This window comes from Hyaena hyaena, unplaced genomic scaffold, assembly GCF_003009895.1.
Source record: "Hyaena hyaena isolate Hyena2069 unplaced genomic scaffold, ASM300989v1 scaffold_158, whole genome shotgun sequence".
Taxonomy (NCBI): Eukaryota; Metazoa; Chordata; class Mammalia; order Carnivora; family Hyaenidae; genus Hyaena; species Hyaena hyaena.
Genome location: NW_024080790.1, coordinates 632,119 through 655,326, shown reverse-complemented (window position 1 = coordinate 655,326; position 23,208 = coordinate 632,119). Strand labels below are relative to the sequence as shown.

Below are 23,208 nucleotides of genomic sequence, written 5' to 3'. Positions count from 1 at the left end.
ACCCATAACTAGTGAAGAAATAGAATCAGTTATCAAAAATCTCCCAACAAATAAGAGCCCTGAGCCAGATGGCTTCCCTGGGGAATTCTACCAGACATTTAAAACAGAATTAATACCCATTCTTCTCAAGCTATTCCAAAAAATTAAAATCAAAGGAAAACTTCCAGACTCATTTTATGAAGCCAGCATCACTTTGATTCCCAAGCCAGACAGAGACCCAGCAAAAAAAGAGAACTACAGGCCAGTATCCTTGATGAATACAGATGCAAAAATCCTCAACGAGATACTTGCAAATCAAATTCAACAGCCCATAAAAAGAAGTATCCATCAAGATCAAGTGGGATTCATTCCTGGATTACAGGGCTGATTCAATATTCACAAATCAATCGATATGATACAGCACATCAACAAAAGAAAAGATAAAAACCATATGATCCTGTCGATAGATGCAGAAAAAACATTTGACAAAATACAGCAAATCTTCTTAATAAAGACCCTCAAGAAAGTAGGGATAGAAGGAACTTACTTAAACATCATAAAAGCCATCTATGAGAAGCCCTCAGCTAACATTATCCTCAATGGGGAAAATATGAGAGCTTTCCCCCTAAGATCAGGAACACGACAGGGATGTCCACTCTCACCACTGTTGTTTAACATAGTGCTGGAAGTCCTAGCATCAGCCATCAGACAACAAAAGGAAATAAAAGGCATCAGAATTGGCAAAGAAGTCAAACTCTCACTTTTCGCAGACAACATGATACTCTACATAGAAAACCAGACAGACTTCACCAGAAGCCTACTAGAACTCTTCCATGAACTCAGCAAAGTTACAGGATACAAAATCAATGTACAGAAATCGGTTGCATTTTTATACACCAACAATGAAGCAACAGAAAGAGAAATTAAGAAACTGATCCCATTCACAGTTGCACAAAAAACACATAAAATAACTAGGAATAAACCTAGCCAAATATAGAAGGATCTGTATGATGAAAAATAGAAAACTTATGAAGGAAATTGAAGAAGACACAAAGAAATGGAAAAACATTCCATGCTCATGGATTGGAAGAAAAAATATAGTTAAAACGTCATTACTACCCAAAGCACTCTACATACTCAATGCAATCCCAATCAAAATTGCACCAGCATTCTTCTCAAAACTGGAACAAACTATCCTAAAATTTGTATGGAACCACAAAAGACCCCGAATAGCCAAAGTAATATTGAATAAGAAAACCAAAACGGGAGGCATCACCATCCCAGACTTTAGCCTCTACTACAAAGCTGTCATCATCAAGACAGTATGGTATTGGCACAAAAACAGACACACAGACCGATAGAATAGAATAGAGAACTAAGAAATGGACCCAGAAATGTACAGCCAACTAATCTTTGACAAAACAGGAAAGAGTATCCAATGGAAAAAAGACAGCTGTTTTAACAGATGGTGCTGGGAGAACTGGACAGCAACATGCAGAAGAATGAAACTAGATTATTTTCTCACACCATGCACAAAAATAAACTCAAAATGGATAAAAGACCTGAATGTGAGACAGGAAACCATCAAATTCCTAGAGGAGAAAGCAGGAAACAACCTCCTTGACCTCAACCACAGCAATTTCTTACTTGACACATCCCCAAAGGCAAGGGAATCAAGAGCAAAAATGAACTATTGGGACCTATCGATATAAAAAGCTTCTGCACGTCAAAGGAAACAATCCACAAAACGAACAGGCAACCGACGGAATGGGAAAAGATAGTTGCAAATGACATATCAGATAAAGGGCTAGTATCCAAAATCTGTAAGGAACTCACCAAACTCCACACCCTAAAAACAAACAACCCAGTGAAGAAATGGGCAGAAGATATGAACAGACACTTCTCCAAAGAGGACATCCAGATGGTCAACAGACACATGAAACGATGCTCAGCATCCCTCCTCATCAGGGAAATACAAATCAAAACCATACTGAGATACCACCTCACGCCGGTCAGAGTGGCTACAATGAGCAAATCAGAGGACTCTAGATGCTGGCGAGGATGTGGAGAAAAAGGCACCCTCCTACACTGTTGGTGGGAATGGAAACTGGTGCAGCCCCTCTGGAAAACAGTGTGGAGGTTCCTCAAAAAATGAACAATAGAACTCCCCTAGGACCTAGCAATAGCACTGCTAAGAACTTCCCCAAGGGATACAGAAGCGATGATGCATAGAAGCACATGTCCCCCAATGTTCATAGCAGCACTCTCAACAATAGCCAAAATATGGAAAGAGCCTAAGTGTCCACCAACTGACAAATGGATCAAGAAGATGTGGTTTATCTATACAATGGAATACTACATGGCAATAAGAAAGAATGAAATCTGGCCATGTGTAGCAACGTAGATGGAACTTGAGAGTGTTATGCTGAGCAAAATAAGTCAGGCAGAGAAGGACAGCTACCATATGCTTGCACGTATAGGAGGATTAGGAGGAACTTAATTGAGGACAGTGGAGGAGAAGAAGGGGGGATGTAGGGGGGGAGAGGGAGAGAGGCAAACCATGAGAGACTCTTGAATGCTGACAACAAACTGAGGACTGATGGGTATGGGGGGAGGGGAAGGGGGGTGAATGGCATGGAAGAGGGCACTTGTGGGGATGAGCACTGGGTATTATATAGAAACTAACTTGACAATAAACTATTTTTTAAAATCTCAATTACATAGAAAAATAAATAAAATTAAATTAAAAAAATTAAAAAAAAAACAAAGAAGACATACAAATGGCAAATAGGCACATGAAAAGATGCTTGACATCACTCATCATCAGGGAAATACAAATCAAAACTGCAATGAGATACCACCTCACATCTGTGAGAATGGCTAAAATTAACAACACAAGAAACAACAGGTTTTGGCAAGGATGTTGAGAAAGGGGAACCTTTGCACTGTTGGTAGGAATGCATACTGGTGCAGCCACTCTGTAAAACAGAGTTCCTCTAAAAATTAAAAAAGAACTACCCTACAACCCAGCATTTGCACTATTAGGAATTTACGTAAAGTAAAATGCTGATTCAAAGGGGCACATGCACTCCAATGTCTATAGCAGTGCTTTCAACAAGAGCCAAATTATGGAAAGAGCCTAAATGTCCATCAACTGACAAATGGATAAAGAAGATGTGGTGTATACACACTCACACACACACACACACACACACACTGAAATACCACTCAGCGATGAAAAAGAATGAAATCTTGCCATCTGCAACAATGTGAATGAAACTGGAGGGCATTATGCTAAGCAAAATAAGTCAGTCATAGAAAGACAGAGATTATATGGTTTCACTCATATGGGAATTTGAGAAACTTAACAGATGAACATAAGGGAAGGAAGGAATAATAAGATTAAAACAGAGGAAGGTAAATCATTAGAGACTCTTAAATACAGAGAACAAACTGAGGGTTGATGCGGATAGGGGGATTAAATGGGTGATGGGCATTAACGAGGGTACTTTTCGGGATGAACACTAGGTGTCATATGTAAGAGATGAATCAGTGGGCTCTACTCTTGAAGCTAAGACTATACTGTATGTTAACTAACTTGAGCATAAAAAAATTTTTTTAATAATAAAAAAAAAAAGGAAAGTCTGAGAAACTATCACAGCCAAGAGGAGCCTAAGAAGACAGGATGACTAAATGTAATATGGGACCCTAAATGAAACCCCAGGACAGAGAAAGGGCACTAGGGAAAACAGTGGACATCTGAATAAAGTATGGACATTACTTAGTAATAATGTATCAATATTGGTTCACTAATTATGATGAAAGTACCCTGTTAATGTAAGATAATAATAATCAAGGAAATGGGCAGAAGTATTTGAGAGCTCTAGGTATTACCTTCACAATTTTTCTGTAAAGCTTAAATTATTCTATTTTTAAAGTTGTTTAAAAAAAGATATCAGGTAGTTTATGGGATCTCAGGAGAGCAGAGAGGCAGACTGTAGAAGGGAGGCTGGCAGGAAGAATGTTCTGACATCACGGAGGTGCCTCTAAGGCACAGCAACACCAAACCCTGCCTGAACCCTGGACAAACAGCAAGACCAAATCTAAGGTCTCTCCTGGCTGAAGCTGCTCAGTGGGGCCCGGACCACATGCCTGCACCTCTCTGCAAGGACAGCTGCACATGCAACTTCTACTGCTAACTTGGGAAGACAGGACTTGAAACAGGAAGTTACTTAAACAGGAGGCTGCTCATTGTGAAAGGATTACAAGCATGGTAAATGCAGAGAAAATTGAAGAGAGAGACAGAGATAGGAAGGAAGGAAGGAAGGAAGGAAGGAAGGAAGGAAGGAAGGAAGGAAGGAAGGAAGGAAGGAAGGAAGGAAGGGAGGGAGGGAGGGAGGGAGGGAGGGGAAGAGAGAAAGAAAGAAGGAAAGAAAGGAAGGAAGGAGGGAGTAAGGGAGATAAAAGAAAGAAAAGAAAGAAAGAAAGAAAGAAAGAAAGAAAGAAAGAAAGAAAGAAAGAAAGAAAGAGAGGAGGGAGAGAGAGAGAAAGAAAAAGAAAGGTAGACAGAGGATAGAATGAACATACATACAGACAGATATGGATGGAGTATAAAAATAGAGAAATAAAATATAATAGTATGTATCTGTTCTTAAGATCTAGATCAGTCAATCAGTAAAAGTCAAAATTTTTTTTCTCCTCTTCTTTTATATCCAAATACAAAAGTGTATCTATTTCAAGAGTACTTTATTATAACATCGAGAGGGGACAGGTCCAGAATGTTAGCCTACTGAATCAGGAAAAAAACTACCATAATGAAACAAATATATAAGCTTGCTGTGACAAAGTTCTCATCCATTCTTGGCTCCCAACTTTCCATCTGACAAAGGAAAAATTCGTAGAATTTCATTAGAAATATTATGGTGTTGGGGCACCTGGGTGGCTGCCGGTTAAGTGTCTGAATCCTGATTTCAGCTCAGCTCATGATCTCACGGTTTGTGAGTTTGAGCCCCACAGAGGGCTCTGTGCTGACAGTGCAGAGCCTGCTTCAGATTCTCTCTTTCTCTCTCTGCCCCTCCCCACCCTCTCTCTCAAAAATAAACTTTTTTTTTTTAAGAAATAGTATGGTGTCTGTGACCTGAAGAGCTAGGTACTGATGATGCCCACCCTCCACTTGAAATAGGGACTAAAGTACTACCGATGCCAGGATTTCCTGGGGGAGGCCCCACCGCCAGCAGAAAGGCAGGTACCCATGAAGTGACCTCCCTGGAGAAGTGAGCCCAGCATGTGGGGCAACTGAGCCAAGATCACAAGACAAGGCAAAGCAGTAGCCATCCTCACTTCATGAGGTGTGGAGGCTGTGGGGTAACACTATTCTGGTTGGCTACAAGATGAGGCACAGACTCCTCACTGACTTAGGCTTTTTCCATCTGGGAAAAAAAAAGGCAACAGGGTAGACATGGGCAAGTCTTGTCACAGGATCCACATGCACAGGACCGGGGAGGATCAGGAGAGCTGGGCTGGGCTGGATCTAAGGAACTTCAGCTGCCAGAGTCCTTGGGCTTTCACTCTGCTGCCCTCCCTCTGCATCTCAGCTACTCTCTCCTCTGCGCCTTTCTCTTTCCCCTGCCAGACATCCTTCCGTATCCTTCCATATGTGTGCTTTACGTTTCTGCCTCATAGCTTCTGCTTACCACTTGTTCTTCAGGTGCCCCATGATGGCTGTCAGCCCTTCTCTAACCAAGGGCCTTCCAGCTGACTTCCCTGTTAGCTGCCCCATCCCCTGGGTATTTCCACAGCCAAGTTCTGTCCCAGAGAAGTGGTCAGATTGTCCTGCTCACCTCCTCACCCAGGACCAAGCAGAGATCCCTGAGCAGCCATGTTCCGATCGCCGCCCCGCCCCCTCCGCCCCGTTCACCCCAGTGGTGAGTGACTCAGTCATTTCAAGCTCCTGTAACAAGAATACTATAGACTAAGAGGCTTACACTAGGGAAACCTACTTCTCACAGTTCTGGAGGCTGAAAAGTCCAAGGTCAGGCTGCTGGCTATTCAGTTCCTGCAGAGAGCTCTCTTCCTGGTGGGCAGACTGCCATCTCCTCATTGTATCTTCACCTGGCAGAGAAAGAAAAGCAAGTGCTAGTGTCTCTTTTTATACAGGCCCTAATCCCATCATGAAGGTGGAGCCCTCATGACCTAATTACCTCCTAAAGGTCCCACCTCCTAACACTATCACATTGGAGGTTAGAATTCTAACACATAAGGGGCATCCGGGTAGCTCAGTCGGTTAAGCGTCTGACTTCGGCTCAGGTCATGATCTCACAGTTGGTGGGTTCAAGCCCCGCAATGGGCTTTGTGCTAACAGCTAGCTCAGAGCCTGGAGTCTTTTTCAGATTCTGTGTCTCCCTCTCTCTCTGACCCTCCCCTGCTCTCTCTCTCTCTCTCTCTCTCAGAAATAAATAAAGCATTAAAAAAAATAAATCAGTGGGAAATTTTTTTTAAAAATTCTAACACATGAATTTTGAGGACACACAACCATTCCGTCTATAGCAGTGAGGAGGGATCTCCCGCCCTAAATAGTGGATGATGACCAAATGGATGACACTTAACACTGAGCAGTAGTTTATTGGTCATATACTCGCAGTCTAGAGAGGAGGACACCACATGCCATGCAGGGCCCCACAGGGGTTATGCCCGCGAGAACAGTGAACCAGCAAGGACTGCGGTGGGCAGGCATTACAGTAACAAAAAGATACTGGGGCCCCGATTCCTGCAGGAGGATGTGACTGTCTTGCTGGAATAGTTTCCCAGGTTGGTGAGTGGGTTAGTGGAATCCATTAGGTTGAAAGTTGGGTGCAGTGCAGCTGGTCCGATGGATATAGGAACTAGCCAGGTAGGGGGACATATCTGGTAAGAGCAGGGGAATGCATAGTTAGGCTTTGGGGCTCAAAGATGTCACAGCAGCACATGAAATTTTAGGCCTTATGATACAAGCCTCGGAATCAGCTGGCCTGGTGATAAGTGCCACTGAGGGAGGAAGGCAGAATGTGGAGCAGGGTCACACACTACTCAACGTGGCAGCCCAGAGATCAGGACAAACACGTCAAGTGGGAAAGCGAAACATTCGGAAACACAGTGGGATAGCTCCTAGAAGCAGCCTGTATTTAATTTCTGTATCAGCTCATGCTATGACTGAAGGGCCAACACTGGGAAGAAATAAAATTCTCCCATAATTTGCTACTTGGAATTATGAGGAGTACGAACAACAAAATGTTTCTTAGTGAAAATGTAGAAGAATTCTTTCATGCCTGCAGCAGCCCATTGGCTTGTCTATCTTCTCTGCCCGGAGACACTCACCCCCTCAGACTTCAGCAGTCTCTGGGACTGGCCTGCAAACGCTCCTGCATGGACATGATCACCAACTGCCTATCCCTCCTCCGATGTCTATTTTATTTTATTTATTTTATTTTATTTTATTTTATTTTATTTTATTTTATTTTATTTTATTTTATTATTTTTAAGTAGGCTTCACGACAAGCACAGAGCCCAGTGAGGGAGTTGAACTCATTACCCTAGGATCAAGACCTTAGCTGAGATCAAGTCAGACGCTTAATAGATGGAGCCACACAGGCACCCTCATTGCCATATTTTTTTAATGTCTATTTATTTTTGAGAAAGAGAAAGAGCACGAGCAGGGGAGGTGCATAGAGAGAGACAGACAGAGGATTCGAAGCATCCTCTGGCTGATAGCACAGAGCCCAATGTAGGGCTCGAACTCACAAACTATGAGATCATGACCTGAGCAGAAGTTGGACACTTAACCAACTGAGCCACCCACATACCCCGCCATTGCCATATTTTAAAAATCCCATTTGTCCCATGTCTCTTCAAGCTTCTTCCTAATGTCCCTGCCTGACTCCTTTGCACTCAGAACACCACCTGCTGGTCACAGTCATTGAAGGAAAACATCCTGTCCCAAGGACCTTACTGAGAGCCCTAATGAGGACCTGAAGGAGAGGAGGGCACTCTGTTGAGCCCACCCCTGTGCTTATACCACCTCCTTCCTTCTCCCTCTCTGCTCTGCTCCTGGTGGGTACACCCCTGACTAGATCCCTGCCTCGGCCACTGGACCAGGTTTTGGATCTGATATCCACAAACAGGGTCTTCATGAAGAGAGGGAAACATTGTCAAGTGTCCCCTTCAGGACTAAAGCCAGGCAACAGGAGACTGTCCATTGAGCATCTGAGATGAAAGACCACCAAGAGGGACATGGCACTGCAGACCCCACCCTCCTTCAGTTCAGTAAAAACCAGGGGTAAGTATTGCTCATAGTCTGGGGCATTTCCAGAGCTGAATCTTCTCTACCTCTTGTCGTTTTGGAGCCTCCAACTGTTTCCTGGGGATACCCCAGAACTCCATGTCCGGCAGAGCAGATGCCCTTGCCGGCACATTCACCTGTACAGCCGGGAATAAAACATGCTCATGGAGGTAAAACATGCTTTCCCCAGGCAGCATTTTATTCTAATGAAGCTTGCAGTGAACTCTGTCCCTAAAAGGAAGAGGGGATATGTAAGTGAAAGAGGATATGCAGGAGGTGAGATAGAGGGGCTAGGCAGAGGGCTGTAGAAGACAGACCTGGGCCATGGAGTTTGCTGAGTGAAGGGGAGCGAGAAGGAGCATGGATGCTGGCCCAGCTCTAAAGGAGACTCATTGCCATGCTGGCCCCTGAGCTGAACCAGTTGCTCCTATCTCAGAGAAGAAGGGACTCAGACCTCAGGGGGCATGGATGGAGAGAGCAATGGGAACACAGGCTGGACAGGGTCTCTAAGAGCCGAGCTCTTCCCACCGAGAACACGGCCCCCTAAGCAGGCAACTGGGAATTCTGGGGGATCAAGTGGAAAAGCCCTGAACATCAGTATCAGGAAAACCACTTGGGTGGTCTGAAGCAACTTGCATATGATAAAACTGAGGCTTCTCGGAAGGGAAAGGGAACCTCAAGGTTCTGATCATCTTATTAAGGCAGTTTGGACTTTTAAATCCTCTCTGCCCTCCTCTCCTTTTCCAAGATCTCCCTTCTACTCCAACTGCTTCTGTGGGGTCAGAGGATTCCCAGCCAAAGCAGATGAACAACAGGATGCCTCTGAGAGCCAGAAAAGTGAAGGTGCAGAGTCACCCTGGAATACGGAAGAAAGAAAGGCATTTCCTCTAGTTCAACAAGCATCGGAGCTCAACGTGCAAGCTTGGGACCGGTCCCGTCATGGTTCTGATGGGATGTAGGGCCGTTTGCAGATGAAAAGGAACTTATTATCACAGGAGGCATCATTCCATGACTGAAGAGAGGACATCTTTATATTGGCACAGTGTTCATTGTTCCCAGCATTATTGGGCTCACCTGGAATCCAGAACCTACCAAAGGAAAAAAACAAGGAAAAACTTATATCCAATGAAGAAATGAGTGACTTCAATCCCAGCTTTGGTCCTGAGTAATAGTATCACAAGTTTTTGTACCCACGCCTGAGAGGAAGGCGACTGGTGAAAAGTCAACCTCAAAGCCTTAAATCACTCTCCCAACTTAGGGCCAAGCCAGCCCACCGCTCTCAAGGCCCTACACAAACCCACACCGCAAAGACGGAGATGTAGAAGAGGGGCCCTGCTGAGAACGGGCAGAAGGCCATGACACCAAACCTGAGACAACATGGAGAAGCCACAGATTTGTCCCTAGTCCCACAGGAAATTAGTGGCAGAGGTGAGCTAGCTCTCGGTTCAGTGATCCTACTGCCTGAGGACAGAACCACAGTCACTCTGTCCTGCAGGCTCTGGTCCTGGCCAAGGAAAGTCAGGCTGAGAAGGAGGCTCTGGGGCTTACCTTGCACTCTGGACCTTGTTGAATGGAGTATCATCTGCCCAGTACCAGTCCCCCTCACTCCCGGCTTTGGTCAGGCCAATCCAGTAGGAAAGTCCACCTGCCATCTTGTACAGAAACTCCTGTAGGGAAAGAGAAAGAGGGAGGCACCTGCCACAATGCACAGGTAGAACATCTGTCTCTCCGGGTGTTCTTCACCTGTCCTCAGTGACAGCCCCACAGATACACCACACACACTGACCTCTCTCAAGCCCCTTCCTGTCCCTGCCCAGAGTCCATCTTCCAAAGTCTGATTTATCTTTGTCCCACAACTAACAGACTCAGGTCTCAAGGTCTCAGGCCTTTCTGCCCCTCAGGAAGCAGATGCTGGAGTACAAGAAAGACTCAGCTAAACCCCAGAGCAGAGACCCCAGGAGAAGGGCCCAGATACTAATAACTGAAATGGAGTGAGCACTTAGTATGTGCAAGGCACCATGCACGTATATGCATCTAGTCAGCTGTTCTCTGAATCAGGTACTATTATCATGTGTGTGTCATTGATCAATAGGCTGATCTAATGAAGCTCAATAACTACCCAGGGCTCTGGGACTAGTTAGGAGCAGGGTTAGGGCTCTCAACTCCAGAGCACACACTCTTACCTGCTCTACTAGTCCACCTCCCAGATGAGAGGGGCTTGTTCAATATTCTGCTCACTAGGTAGGAAATTCTTGGGTTCCGTAGTGTTATTACGGCTATTAAATGTTTTTGTTTCCTGGGCATATGGAAAGATTTTACCTCCCTCCCCTCCCTGAAGCTGGGACCACTGCATCATTTGCTTTGGCCAATGAAATGTGAGCAAAAGTGAGACCTGTTATTGCCAGGCAGAAGCTTAAGAGCCAACATACCATTTGCCATGTTCTCCTTCCCTGCTTCAGCAACTGTGGACACATACAGTGAGATGGAGTCTCCTTTGGCCAAGGTCCCTGAGTGATCACATGGGCAGAACTCCTTGCAGGCCCTTGCTAGACATGTAGTGCAACTGAGAAGTAATCCTTCATTGTTGGGTCCCTGGTATTGGGGATTTTTGTCACTGCATCATAATCTTGCTCATCCTTCCTGATATAGCTATTAATACACCCCCTTCCTAGAGCCCATTGGAACAGCACTTACCTGTTCACTCTCTGAGGTCACTGAGGTCAGGTGTGAATCCCTGGACATACAGAACTGCTGGGCACTGTACCAGGTCTTTGGGACTTTGGAAAAGTAATAAAAGTTCCCCTTGAAGTACTTCCAGCCTTGAGAAACCATCTGCAGAATGTCATCTGGAGAACAAGGGTGAAAGGGGAACACTGGGATTCCTGTTCCCTCTGGGTGTTGGCTGGGATTGGTTCTCAAGTAGGATCCCCAAGACAGCAGTAAATGGGGATAGTGTCTCACATGCTGAAGGTCTGGCTGAGAGTAGTAGAGTCTCTGGGCTCAGATAGGGGAGAGTTAGAGATATTGATCAAGAATCGGTCCCTCCCACTAAGAGGACACAATTCTCTGTTGGCCATCACAAGTGGCTGAGACCCTGGGCTCCAGGGATGGAACTTAATGGATAAATGGCCAGGACAGAGAGACTCCCTAGTGCCTTCATATTCTGTGCCTTGGGGTGAGATCCTATGCTGGTCCCTGGTCCCTTTTCTCTTGAACAGCCCCTAAGTCCTCGGAGCCCACTGCTGAGCCCTCGTTTCTTAAGTTTCCAACCATGCCTGCCTGGCTCCTCATCCCCTTCCCTCCACATGTGCCAGCCCAACACCTCATGCCTGTGGCTCCACAGGCCACTGGTCAGCTTGCAATGTTCTTTTCTGAATCACTTACTTTGCTGTTTGAGCAACTTGCTGATATTCTCCAAACTGGTCTGGAGTCCCCGGACCTTGACATTTAAAGAACTGGCTTTATCCAAATTTCTTTTTAACTCTGGAATTTGGGTATTTAAGTCATTGACCGCCTCCCAACTGCTTGTTAACATCTGGATCCGTGCATTGGCTTCCTTCACGCCGGTTTCCAACTTCCAGATCTGAGAACGCACGTGATCCAGGCTGGCATTCACCTTCTGGACCTGAATGCCCGCTGCCTCCATGCCTCCTCTATTCCTCTTAATCTCAGAGTCCAGAGCGCTGATGTTGTCCACACGGCCTTTCAGCAACTGAGCATTGGTCTTTACATCTGATATTGTACGCATAAACCAGGGATCTGAATTTGAAAAAGTTAAGAGGTCAGGGAAAGGGAACTCCTAGGAACCGGGAGTGCTGTCAGGGTGATAAAAGGAAGGGAAAGGAAGGGATAGGCTTAAGCTACGCAGAGACCTGTTGCTCTCCTTTCATTCATAATGTATTCATTCAACAAACATGTGATGGGCACCTAGTTCTTGCTGGGAGCTCTTGCAGATGCAGGTAACGCACAGATTGATAAAACACAGGCCGTCTATTGGAGGACCTCATAGGCAAGCAGAAGCAGGGATTAGCACCCAGTCCTAAATTTGCTTTGCATGTTCAGGGCACATTTGATAAAAGGATGCCCTCAGTTACTTCCCTGTTGCATTCCTAGGGGCTCCATCACTTAATTCCCAGCTCCTCCTTTCAGAGGCCTCTACAGTGGCATCCACTAGGGCAGCACCTTCCCACATCTACCCACAGGCCTTTTGTGGCCATGATGGGGGCCAGGCATGCAGGATTCCAATCTGGAAGTGACTTCTCCAGAGAATATGGAAAGAAGGAATTACAAAACCGTTTCTCCCCTTCCCTTACCCCACCCACCATGACACTGCTGAGGTTACAGGCTCAGGTGGGGGAGAGGAGACCAAAAACAAACCAAGAGGAAACTCTACTCAGAGACTCCAAGTCTGAGACCAAATATGTCCCAATGCTTTGAAGGGAGAAGACAGATGTTGACCCCGCCCTGCTTTCTGGAGACCTGATGGGAGGAAAAAGGCTCTGCTAGCAGAGAACATGAGGGGCTAGGCAGAGCAGAAGAGAAGGAAAGATAAGTCACACAAACAGTGAACAAGTAGGATGTCTCCCTTGACATGACCTCAGCAGGAACGGGAAGAAGAATGAAGGAAGTGTGAAGGGGTCCTCGTGAGAGTGGTGAACCAGGAGACCTGTTGGCTCATTGGCAGACTCTCCACCTAGTCGGTTGGGGCTGAATGCAGTTGGAAGTCCTTCTTTTGTGGGGTCAGGAAACATTTTGTTCACTGTTAGCAGCTTCCCACAAGGCTCTATACAAAAAGAGCTACACAGCTTGGGGGGTGGGGGAGGGTGGGGATGATATGGGATAAAGAAATGGATGAATGTTTCCTCGGGACAAAGGAGCATATCCTTGAGCCCAAGCATGCAAGTGCTGATCTCAATCTGGAAAACCTCCTTGGGATTGGGAAGCAGAGAGCAGCAGCTCATCTTACTGGGAACAGGGGACCCTGAAACTACACCCAGGAAGAGGGGAAATGAGACAAATGGAAAAGCCAGAGGTGGGAGATACAACTGGCCAGCAGGTCTGGATGTTGAGGGAGCCAGCTGACCATGGAGAAGGACCAGGCTTGGATGATAGATAGAACGTGAGGACTTACAGAGAGCTGCCTGCAGCAAGATGGTGGTGGCCAGGCCCAGCGTCAGGATGATGACTGCAGCCCGGATTGTGAGAGATTTCCTCGGAACCAGAGAAAGACCCGTCTTGGGAGGAGGCTCTGCCAGAAGAAGAAGAAAACATGCGTTGAAGGACCCACCAACAGCACACCATAGAGCACCAAGTAGATTCTGAGTGGAGGCTGGTGCTTGCCTCGGGGCCAGAGGGAGATGTTCTGTTTATCTACACTGAAGTGCACATCCGGGACCTCGCTCTCAGCAGCCTTCATCCTGCACACTCACATCTGCAGCACGGGTACCTTCTGGCTGGCTGTCTCCCGAAGGGCGTTTTATCTAGAAAAAATGGGAAGTGAGTCCCACAGGAGGTCGTCATGTCACCCCAAAGTTCCCCATTCTGGCTTAGACATTTTGCCTGGCCTCAGCCGCAGTTCAGTCCTCTCCACAAAGGTCTGAGCTCTCAGGGAGAAGCCACTCATCTTCTCCCAGGGGCCTGTTGCATGGACACTTTAACCATATTGTCCCAACACTACTCTATTTCTCTTAGAAGATTCCCCTCATCCATCATCCATCCAAGCAGGTGTTCATCCCACAAATATATATGGCGTACCTCCTAGGTACCAGGCACTGTACAGGGACTGGGCCACAAAGATGACTAACTCACAGTCTGTACTCTAGAGGCTTATAATCTGGTAGGAAAGACAGACCTGAGCAAATAAATTACAATACAGTGTTATGAGCATAACAATAGAAGAATGTGTACTGTCCAAAGGAAGTACAAAGAATGGAATAATGGTAAAAGCTCCAGATAGAAGGATCAGCATACTCAGAAGTATGGGAGCATAAGACAGCACAGGGTGCCGTTTGATGGTGTTGGAGTGTAAAGAGTATGACAGGAGTGGGAAGGTCATGGGGCTAAAGAGAAACCTGGGGTCAGATCATGAAGATCTTCTTGGGTTATATTAAGGAGCTTGAACTTTGGTTTATGGGTGACATGGAGCCAATGAAGAACTTCAGCCAGGAGAGAGACAAGGGCAGGGACACTGCAAAAGTTTACTCTGGTGGCGGCAAGGAGCATAGAACAGGGTGTGGAAAGCCTGGAAGCAGGGAGACCAGTAAGAAGACCACTGAAATAAAACACTTCCTGTTACCAAGGCATCTTAGACGATACAGCATCCCTTTATAAAAGTGGGGTTTGGAGATTCAAAATGTAAATGTAAGATGTGGGTTCTCCTCCCTGCTTCCTGCACTTATGAGCTTCTCAAAGTGGGGAGGCTCAGCACCATCAGACCAGGAAGTGTTCTTTCATATGTGGGAGACGCTAAGGGCAAATAGGAGCTGATCAGGGCTCAGTGAAGGACTAAGCTCTCTCCTGGGAAACTTCTCATGCTTTGAAAAAGTCCATGACATCAGAGAAACCTGGGACATAACACATTCTAAACAAATATTACTTGGAAGATAGGAAAGAAAGCATGGAAGTGAGGAAAGGATACAGGGAGGGAAGGATAAAAGGAAGGGAGTTGGTCCAGATAATTAGATAGATGGACAGATGGTTGGCTGGCTGGCTGGATAAATGGAAGATTAGTGGATGGGAGCTGATGACTGATCATTACTCAATTCTGAAACCTAGAGTCTGTGGATTGGGATCTGTCTTCCAGAAGCTACTGCTTCTTTCCAGCCATTATCATTCATTTCCACAGCAAAGACATGAGAGAAGTATGATTTACACCCGACTCAAAAATCCATGAAAATTGTAGCCAAAGGACTAGAAAACTGGCCTAGGCTTGCTTAATGTAAGCCAATGGATGTGGACAACAGGGTGGTTTCAGGGCACAGGTTGGAAATAAATGAGAAGAGCCAAGGACAGAGCTCCCTATCCTTGCAGAGGCCCCTTGCTGCTCTCCCTCCAGGCTGAGTAGGCCTCAGACTGGAGCCCCTCCTCTGACTGGATGAGGAGGACCAGAGAGGGCTCCTCACCATACTCCCCAAGTGGTGGGAAAGAAGCTGGGCAACAAGGTGGTGGCCTTCCACCCTATCTAATCTTCTCCGCACCCACATTCTGTCTGTACCTTCCAGGACTGCTACCTGTTCTAACCTTTGACATTACCTAATTCCCCAAATTGAAAGCCTCACTCTAACTCACTCTCTCTGAACATTTATGACTATACCCCACTCTCTTCAGGCTGCTCATTTGGTTGCAGAACCTTGGTACCACCAGTGTTCAGAAGGGCTTAGAATGTTCTGTTCTAGAATCTTATGCTTGTACCCCAGTCAAACGCCTGAGATGCCTCACCCCTTCTGCTCCTGGCCCCTGGCCCTACATTTACTGCCTGTCATAATCCAGAGCCTGGGGTGGAGAAGAAGCCAAGTTACTCAAGGCTCTGGTAGAAGGGGCCTTTGAGGTCCTGGTCTCCTCCTGAAGCATGTGGGAGAGAGAGGCTGCCTGACCTGGAGTGTGTGGACTCTTTCCTCCGTGTCCAAGACTTGGCTTTTCCCAAACCTCTGCTGGTTTGTAGCATGAGGTACTAATGAAACACCTACATGCCTCTCACTAGTCCCAGGAAGTCCAGAGGCTTCACCAAGCTGGAGCTCACTGCATAAGAAGGGGCTGGGCTAGAGGGCATCTACTCTGAGTGATGGGAATGGGAGCCTCACATAGATGTTCTGTTGATCCAGCACAAGGAAGCTAAGCAAGAAGCAACTAGAATCCTGAGCTGTGAGCCCACTGGGGTTCCAGAGATGGTGGATGTAAAAGTCCCAGCCATGAGAGGTTTCATTTCCCATTTTGTGGGGAAGGACAGAGTCACATACTATTTTCCTATAGCCACGCTCATCTGTCTGCAGGTACTGACTAAGCACGTCCCATGCATCCTGCTGGGTGTCTATCAGACCCCTGACCTAACAGCCTGGGAGGAAAAAGACAAAGCAGGAGGCGAGTACCTCAGCCGTACTTTCCTGCCAGGAAAACGGGAGGCTCTCCTAAACACTCAGGAAATCCCAGCTCTTCTAAACAGAGGAGGAACTTTGGGCCAGACTTAGAGTGACCAAAAATCACTGCTGTGTGAGAGAAAGGGAAGTCCATGCTCACTTCTCTGTTTCCCCATTTGCCATGCCTCTGGGGTTCTAAGACTTTCTCTGGAGAAGAGTGGAGGAAGGAAACAGTCTGGCCACCTTTCGCCTTCTCTGGTTGGGATTCTCCTTCTGCTTGGAGATAGACCATGGACATAATCAGTGGAAGTGGAAAAGAGACCTGAGTTGCTTTGAAATGGCCCAGCAGGGCCAAGAGTCATCCCTAAGGATAGTAATCCCAATCCCTCCAGTCAAGGCCTAGAGGAAACTAGAGTGGACAACACACTGGGAAAGGGGATGTGGAGGTATGAGAGCAGGGTGCAGAGAGGAGAGGGGAGAATGGCTATGAAGTGAGAAAGAAGACACTGTGACATCTGGACAGGCTTTCCATGGCCTCAGAAGGGACTCTTGTGTATAATGTGATGCCAGGTTTGACCAGCAGATAACCAAGGATCCAGATAACCAAGAGACTCTAGGCTACCTTCTAGGTATGTGTCCCAGCAACAAGGGACAGGGCACAGAAACCAGTACGAAAGTAGTGGTGGGGGTACCATTCATCCTTCAGTTCTCCTAGGATGCCCACTTTGCACCAGGTGCAAGAAGAAAGACAGCTAGAAGCCCTGTCTCCAGAAATAGTGTTCCTCTTGTTGAAAAAAATGTGTATCTTTGGGGCGCCTGGGTGGCTTAGTCGGTTAAGCGTCCGACTTTCGCTTAAGTCATGATCTCACGGTTCGTGGGTTCAAGCCCCGCGTCAGGCTCTGTGCTGACAGCCAGCTCAGTTTCCAATTCTGTGTCTCCCTCTCTCTCTGACCCTCCCCTGCTCACGCTGTCTCTCTCTCTCCTAGAAATAAATAAAACATTTTTTAAAATGTGTATCTTTAATTCTGGGAAGGATTAAAGGACCAAGTACAGTGCAGGAAGCCTCTCTAGGTCTCCCTTGATCTTGGGAATGGGACATTATATAGGGGCAGGTTTCTTTGGAACAATGACAATGGGGCAGACCTCAGTGGGCAGGCCGGTACATCTGGTGGCATCTGGTGTGGTATGGATATGGGTGAGTAGCCCAATTACATAGAAAGATCACCATGTTTTGGGCAGAGGAAGTTGCTCTGAACCATCCAAACCAAAGAGCTCTTGCCTGTGACCTTAGTAGGAAAGGCAGATTCATGTCAGGAGAGTAACAAAGGGCTGTTGGGAAAAGTATGCCTAGTTTTTTTTTTAAGTTTATTTATTTATTTTGACAGAGAAAGAGAGAGAGAGAGCATGCACAAGTTGGAGAGGGGAAGAGAGAGAGAGAGAATCCTAAGCAGGCTCGGCACTGCCAGTGTGCAGCCCAATGCAGGGCTCAAACTCACAAACTGTGAGCTCCTGACCTGAGCTGAAATCAGACACCTAACCCACTGAGCCACCCAGGCACCCCTGCCTAGTTTCTTTTTAAATTATTTATTTATTTATCACTAATGCTATTTATTACAGAAAAAAATCCAGGTAAGCAAAAATAAAAAAATTACCTACCATAAAAGAAAATCTGTGCAATTTATTCTTTTTTGTCTACATGTATGCATATGTGTGTGTGTGTGTGTGTGTGTGTGTGTCCATAGCTACATCTAACTATCTACATAAATTAAAAAAGTATCTACCAGGAGAGCTTCTGCTTATTTTCCACAGCATCCTTCCCAATCCCATTTCTGATACCGAAGTTCCCTTCCTTTGGGAAATGAGCCCCCCCCCGCCCCCTGCTTTTTCATCCCCACATTGCTTGGTTCATAGCATCAGCACATTGAGTTCCTATCACATCTCATCATTCTGACAAAGAGGCTTCTGCCTTTTGTTTCTACTTTTAAGGACCTTTTTATTGGACCTACCCAGATAACCCAGGATAATTTCCCTACCTTAAATCCAGCTAGCTGATTATCAGCCCTAATTCCACTCAGGTTCTGGGAATTAGAATGTAGACATCTTTGGGGCCATTATTCTGACTACCATATTAAATTAGATTAGCCTGAATAGAACCATTCAGAAAGCTTAGTATATACCCCTAGAGTCTGAGAGATATAGAGTCTGGTACTGGACACATGAAAGAAGTCTAAGGCCTTCAGTAGATGAATGGATAAATAAACTGTGGTATACCCAGACAACAGAATATTATTCAGTACAAAAAAGGAATGAGCTATCAAGCCATGAAAAGACATGAAGGAACCTTAAATGTATGTTATTAAGTGAAAGAAGTCAATTTGAAAAGGCTACATACTACATGGTTCCAACTACATGACATTCTGGGAAAAGCAAACTATGGACACAGTAAAAAGATCAGTTGTTTCCAGGGATAACCGGGAGGGAAGGAGAGACAGGTGGGGCACAAAAGATTTTTAGAGCGGTGAAACTATTCTGAATGATACCGTAATCGTGAGTGCCTATCAATACACATTTGCCGAGACCCATAACATGTACAAGAGGGAACCCTAACGTGAACTATGGGCATTGAGTGATCATGGTGTGTTGGTGTAGGCTCATCAGCTATGACAAACGTATTGCTCTGGTGGGTGATGCTGACAGTGGGGAGGCTGGGGGAAGGCTAGGTGGGGACTGTATGATAACTCTCTATACTTTCTGTTTAATTTTACTATGAACCTAATTTTACTATGAACCTAAAACTGTTCTAAAAAAGATAGTCTGTTTGAGTGAACGTGGCGGGGGGTGGGGAGGACACCAGGTGGCTCAGTTGGTTGAGCATCTGACTTTGGCTCAGGTCATGATCTAATGGGTTGTGAGTCTGAGCCCACAATGAGCTCACTGCTGTCAGAACAAAGCCTGCTTTCGATCATCTGTCCCCCTCTCTCTCTTTGCCCTTTCCCCACTTACACCCGCTCTCTTGCAAAAATAAATAAATCTTAAATAAAGTGAATGGGGACTCAGTCAGTCTCCCTAACTAGAACCTTAAACTTCCTTTGCCTCCCGCTGCTCCCTAGAGACGTCTCTGATCCCTGCACCTGCAGCTTCCATCGAGGACCCTCAGAATGAGTGTCTTCCATCATACCTCCCCTGGGAACAGCCCCACAGAAATGGATGCTATTGCTCTCATTCATTCACTCAAGCATTCATTTATTCATCCAGCGAAACTTATCAAGTGCTCACTGTATGCCAAGCTCTATGCTAGATAGAGCATTGGGGATGCCTTGAACAAAACAGCCATGGTTCCTGCCCTGCAGGAGAATGCAATTCTCTCTGGATAATTCATGGCATTCACCTGTTTTCTTGCAAGAAAAATAAAGTGTACCTGTGATTATGCCTGAAGCAATAACAACAACAACAAAAACAACAAAAATCCTTGTAGTTTAAAGTGGCATCAAATATGACACTTTTCCAAACTACTTTTATTGAAAACACAGTACAGATACACAGGTTCATGTTTTCATTTCCTGGAAATAAATCTGCTTCTCCTAATATATCTTTCAACTACATGAGAACTATATACTCACACTGCCATTACCCAAACCCCCCTTCCCAAAGTGGGGTGGGAGAGAATGAGAGCTACATGCCACTACCCAGTGCAGTGGTCCTCAATCCCTGGAACACATTTGTAAAAATGACAGTGCCACACCCCCCAAAATCTGACTTATTTGGTGTGGGTTAGGATTCAGGCTTGAGCGATTCCTACATGCATTCCTGGGTAAAAACCATCAATCCAGTGGAAAAACATGAGTTCTGGCATGGAATCCTGCTTTTCCATGCACTGGTTGGGTGGGTCATTTAGGGGAGCATATGTCACCTGTGTAAGTTCAAGGGAAGTGAGATAACTTCATGGAAACACTTTAATGCTGTGTAACAAGAGTTGCTCCATCTAGCTGACTGGTGAATGAAAATGTCTGGCAGCACTTATTCAGAGTTAATGATCTTGAACCAGAAAGGGGAAAAACGGAGCAAGTTATCTTGTGGCCAAAAGACTCAAACTTCAAGACTCCATAGCTTAACTGCTCTAGGACTGCAAGTGTATGTGATTGGGCCTTGAAAAGAGTAACGCACCACCCCGTCAGTCGCTCACATAGAACACAAACACAGAGCATCAAGAACACTCCCAAACCTCTAACAAAATCATTCAACAAATGTTTAATGTATGCCTTCTGTGTGCCAGGCCTGCACTAGGCGGTGAGCAATAAATACTGGAGCTTACAATAAATATTGCACAAATAAGTACATCACATGTGCCGTGTTAAGTGAATGAAGGAAAAATATACAAAGCACTCAGAGCATGTAAAAGACAAGACCTTGTCTGTAGGGGTTAGGGAAGGCTCCCCTGGCAAGTGGCACTTGAGCTGAATCTGAAGAAGTAGAGTAAACTTTATGGCAGAGAAAAAGGCATTCCTGCAAGAGGGATTCCTGAGGGAGGCAGGCACAATGAAGAAGGAAGGTGGGAGAGACTGCAACAAAGGGATGACACAGCTCGGCATTTGAAAATCAAGGCTCCAAAGACAGGTCAGCCAGATTCAAAGCTGGGTGGCCACTTTCAGTGTATGACCCTAAGCAAGTTACTTAACTTCTCTGTGCTGGAACTGCCTCACCTGTAAAATGGGCATGACAATGATATCTGCCCCACGGGACTTTGATAGAGATTCAATGAGTAAATACAAACACATGTGGATAGTAAATACTCAATAAATGTTGTTATTATGATCACTATTCATAATAATGATACTCCTACTTCTGTACATAGGAGTGGGAACACTCATCTACCTAGTAACAGATTGATTACACTGGACCCTTTCCTTCAGGAGTGGGATAGGAAGTGGGTCCCGAGTGTGAGAATATGTTTGTCCCACATCAATATTGCCAAAAAGCCCCCTAGAGGAAAGAACTCTCAATAATCAGTAAACTAAATGACTCTTCTGTGTATGAGTCAGCCTCTTTGCCCAGCCTCTTCTGTGATTACTCTGTGGGCTTATGTTCAAAATGTCATGTATGTTGGCTATGTATGGGCTCAATAGCATGGACTTCTCCTCTCCAATGCTGTCACTGCTGTACCCAAGCTTCCAGCACAGCAGCTAACTCTGAACCTTTAAAATGGTATCTTTCCCTGGGTGGATCAGAGTGCCATCTAATAACAGGTTGATTGCCATCATGGAGGGAACAGTGTTTTGTCTTTCCTGCCAAAGAAACTCATTTTGAATTTAGGTTTGTTCTCACTGATTGCCCTCCTTCTGCCCACAACACAATCCATAGTCACTTATTGCACGTCATGGCATCCCATATAACAAGGTCCTTCTAAGGAACTCACTTTATTATTTTTTTTTTTTACAAATAGTTTATTGTCAAATTAGTTTCCACATAACACTCAGTGCTCATCCCCACAAGTGCCCTCCCTCCTCCCCCCCACATCCATCAGTCCTCAGTTTTTGTCAGCATTCAAGAGTCTCTCATGGTTTGCCTCTCTCCCTTTCCCCCACCATTTCCCCCCTTCTTCTCCCCCTTGTTCCTCCATCAAGTTCCTCCTAATCCCCCTATACGTGTAAACATATGATATTTGTCCTTCTCTGCCTGACTTATTTCGCTGAGCATAACACCCTCAAGGTCCATCCATGTTGCTACACATGGCCAGATTTCATTGTTTCTCATTGCCGTGTAGTATTTAAGGAACTCACTTTAGAGTGAAAGAAGAAAGGCGATGGGTTGTACCCATGAGACTTACTTGATTTGTCATGTATTCCGTCACCCAGAAATAGATGGCCTTGTAGAACAGTGGACTTGAGTGCTGAAGAGTCAGTTTTAGTACCTGCTGGGAGAAAATGCCTTGAAACACTGGGAGCTGTTCTGCAGCATGTAGTACCTGCTTTAAAATAGGGCTGTTTCTTCCCCTAAAATACATGGATCTGGAGGATTTATACCAAGGAGTATAAGTAGGTAATATCTCTCACATTGACATATATATAATGACCCATCCTCAAGGGTCTTACTTCACTTCTGAAATGCTGGATCTGCCAACTTAGGGTACCCAAAGGGGGAATATTTCTACCAAAGAACACAACAATGATTCCCCTGAATTAAGGGCTGAGATTGCTACCAGGCTATTTCAAGCATCTCATGCCACTGGTTTTAAAAAATGATCATAGGTTTGGCAAAGTCTCAGACCAGGTTTTCCAAAAGCAGACACCAAGATGGAGTTTTGTGTATAGGATTTTTTATAAAGGACCAATACCAATGGAAGGAGAGTAGGAGGAGATAGGGTTGGGCAGAGAGATAAGATGAACTGTTGAAACGTAGTTCAGGCCAATAAACCTCAGTTGGCCCCATGAGGAGCTAGACTTTTCCTATGTTAGGCTACAATGTCCATATCTGATTGACCTGCCACAATCAGTCATTTGGTATAGGCTACCCAGGGAAGGACATGCCCTTGGGTGAGGGTATCTCTGTAATTGAGGCTTCCTGAAGGAGGTGAACATCCACTGACAACCACCCCCCCAAAAAAAAAAAGTTCAGGCAACAGATTCTTCTTTGAAGGGGGATCTGGGAAGTGTATCTCCATATCTACCGCATAGGAAGGTTGATCCTGACATTCAAGAGAAGAAGGTTCACTGACACACAAATGGGATGTGTAGGTACCCTCTAAGATGGCCTCCAATGATCTCTGGTATTCATGCCCTTGTGAGCTTGGAAGCATGATCCTCCCCCATCGGCTGAATCTTCAGATGTGACCACAGTTATAGCCAA

At 45.6% G+C, this 23,208-nt stretch overlaps 1 protein-coding gene across 1 annotated transcript; it reads right to left on the bottom strand.

Annotated features, from left to right (window-relative positions):
* Positions 1-9,230: 9,230 nt before the first annotated feature.
* Positions 9,231-13,709, bottom strand: CD207 (CD207 molecule). The gene is made up of 6 exons (XM_039239608.1): positions 13,634-13,709; positions 13,425-13,541; positions 11,678-12,052; positions 10,988-11,139; positions 9,842-9,960; positions 9,231-9,381 (listed from the first exon to the last, which is right to left on the bottom strand). Exons 1-6 carry the CDS (start codon positions 13,707-13,709, stop codon positions 9,231-9,233), a joined length of 990 nt encoding a protein of 329 aa, XP_039095539.1.
* Positions 13,710-23,208: the final 9,499 nt, after the last annotated feature.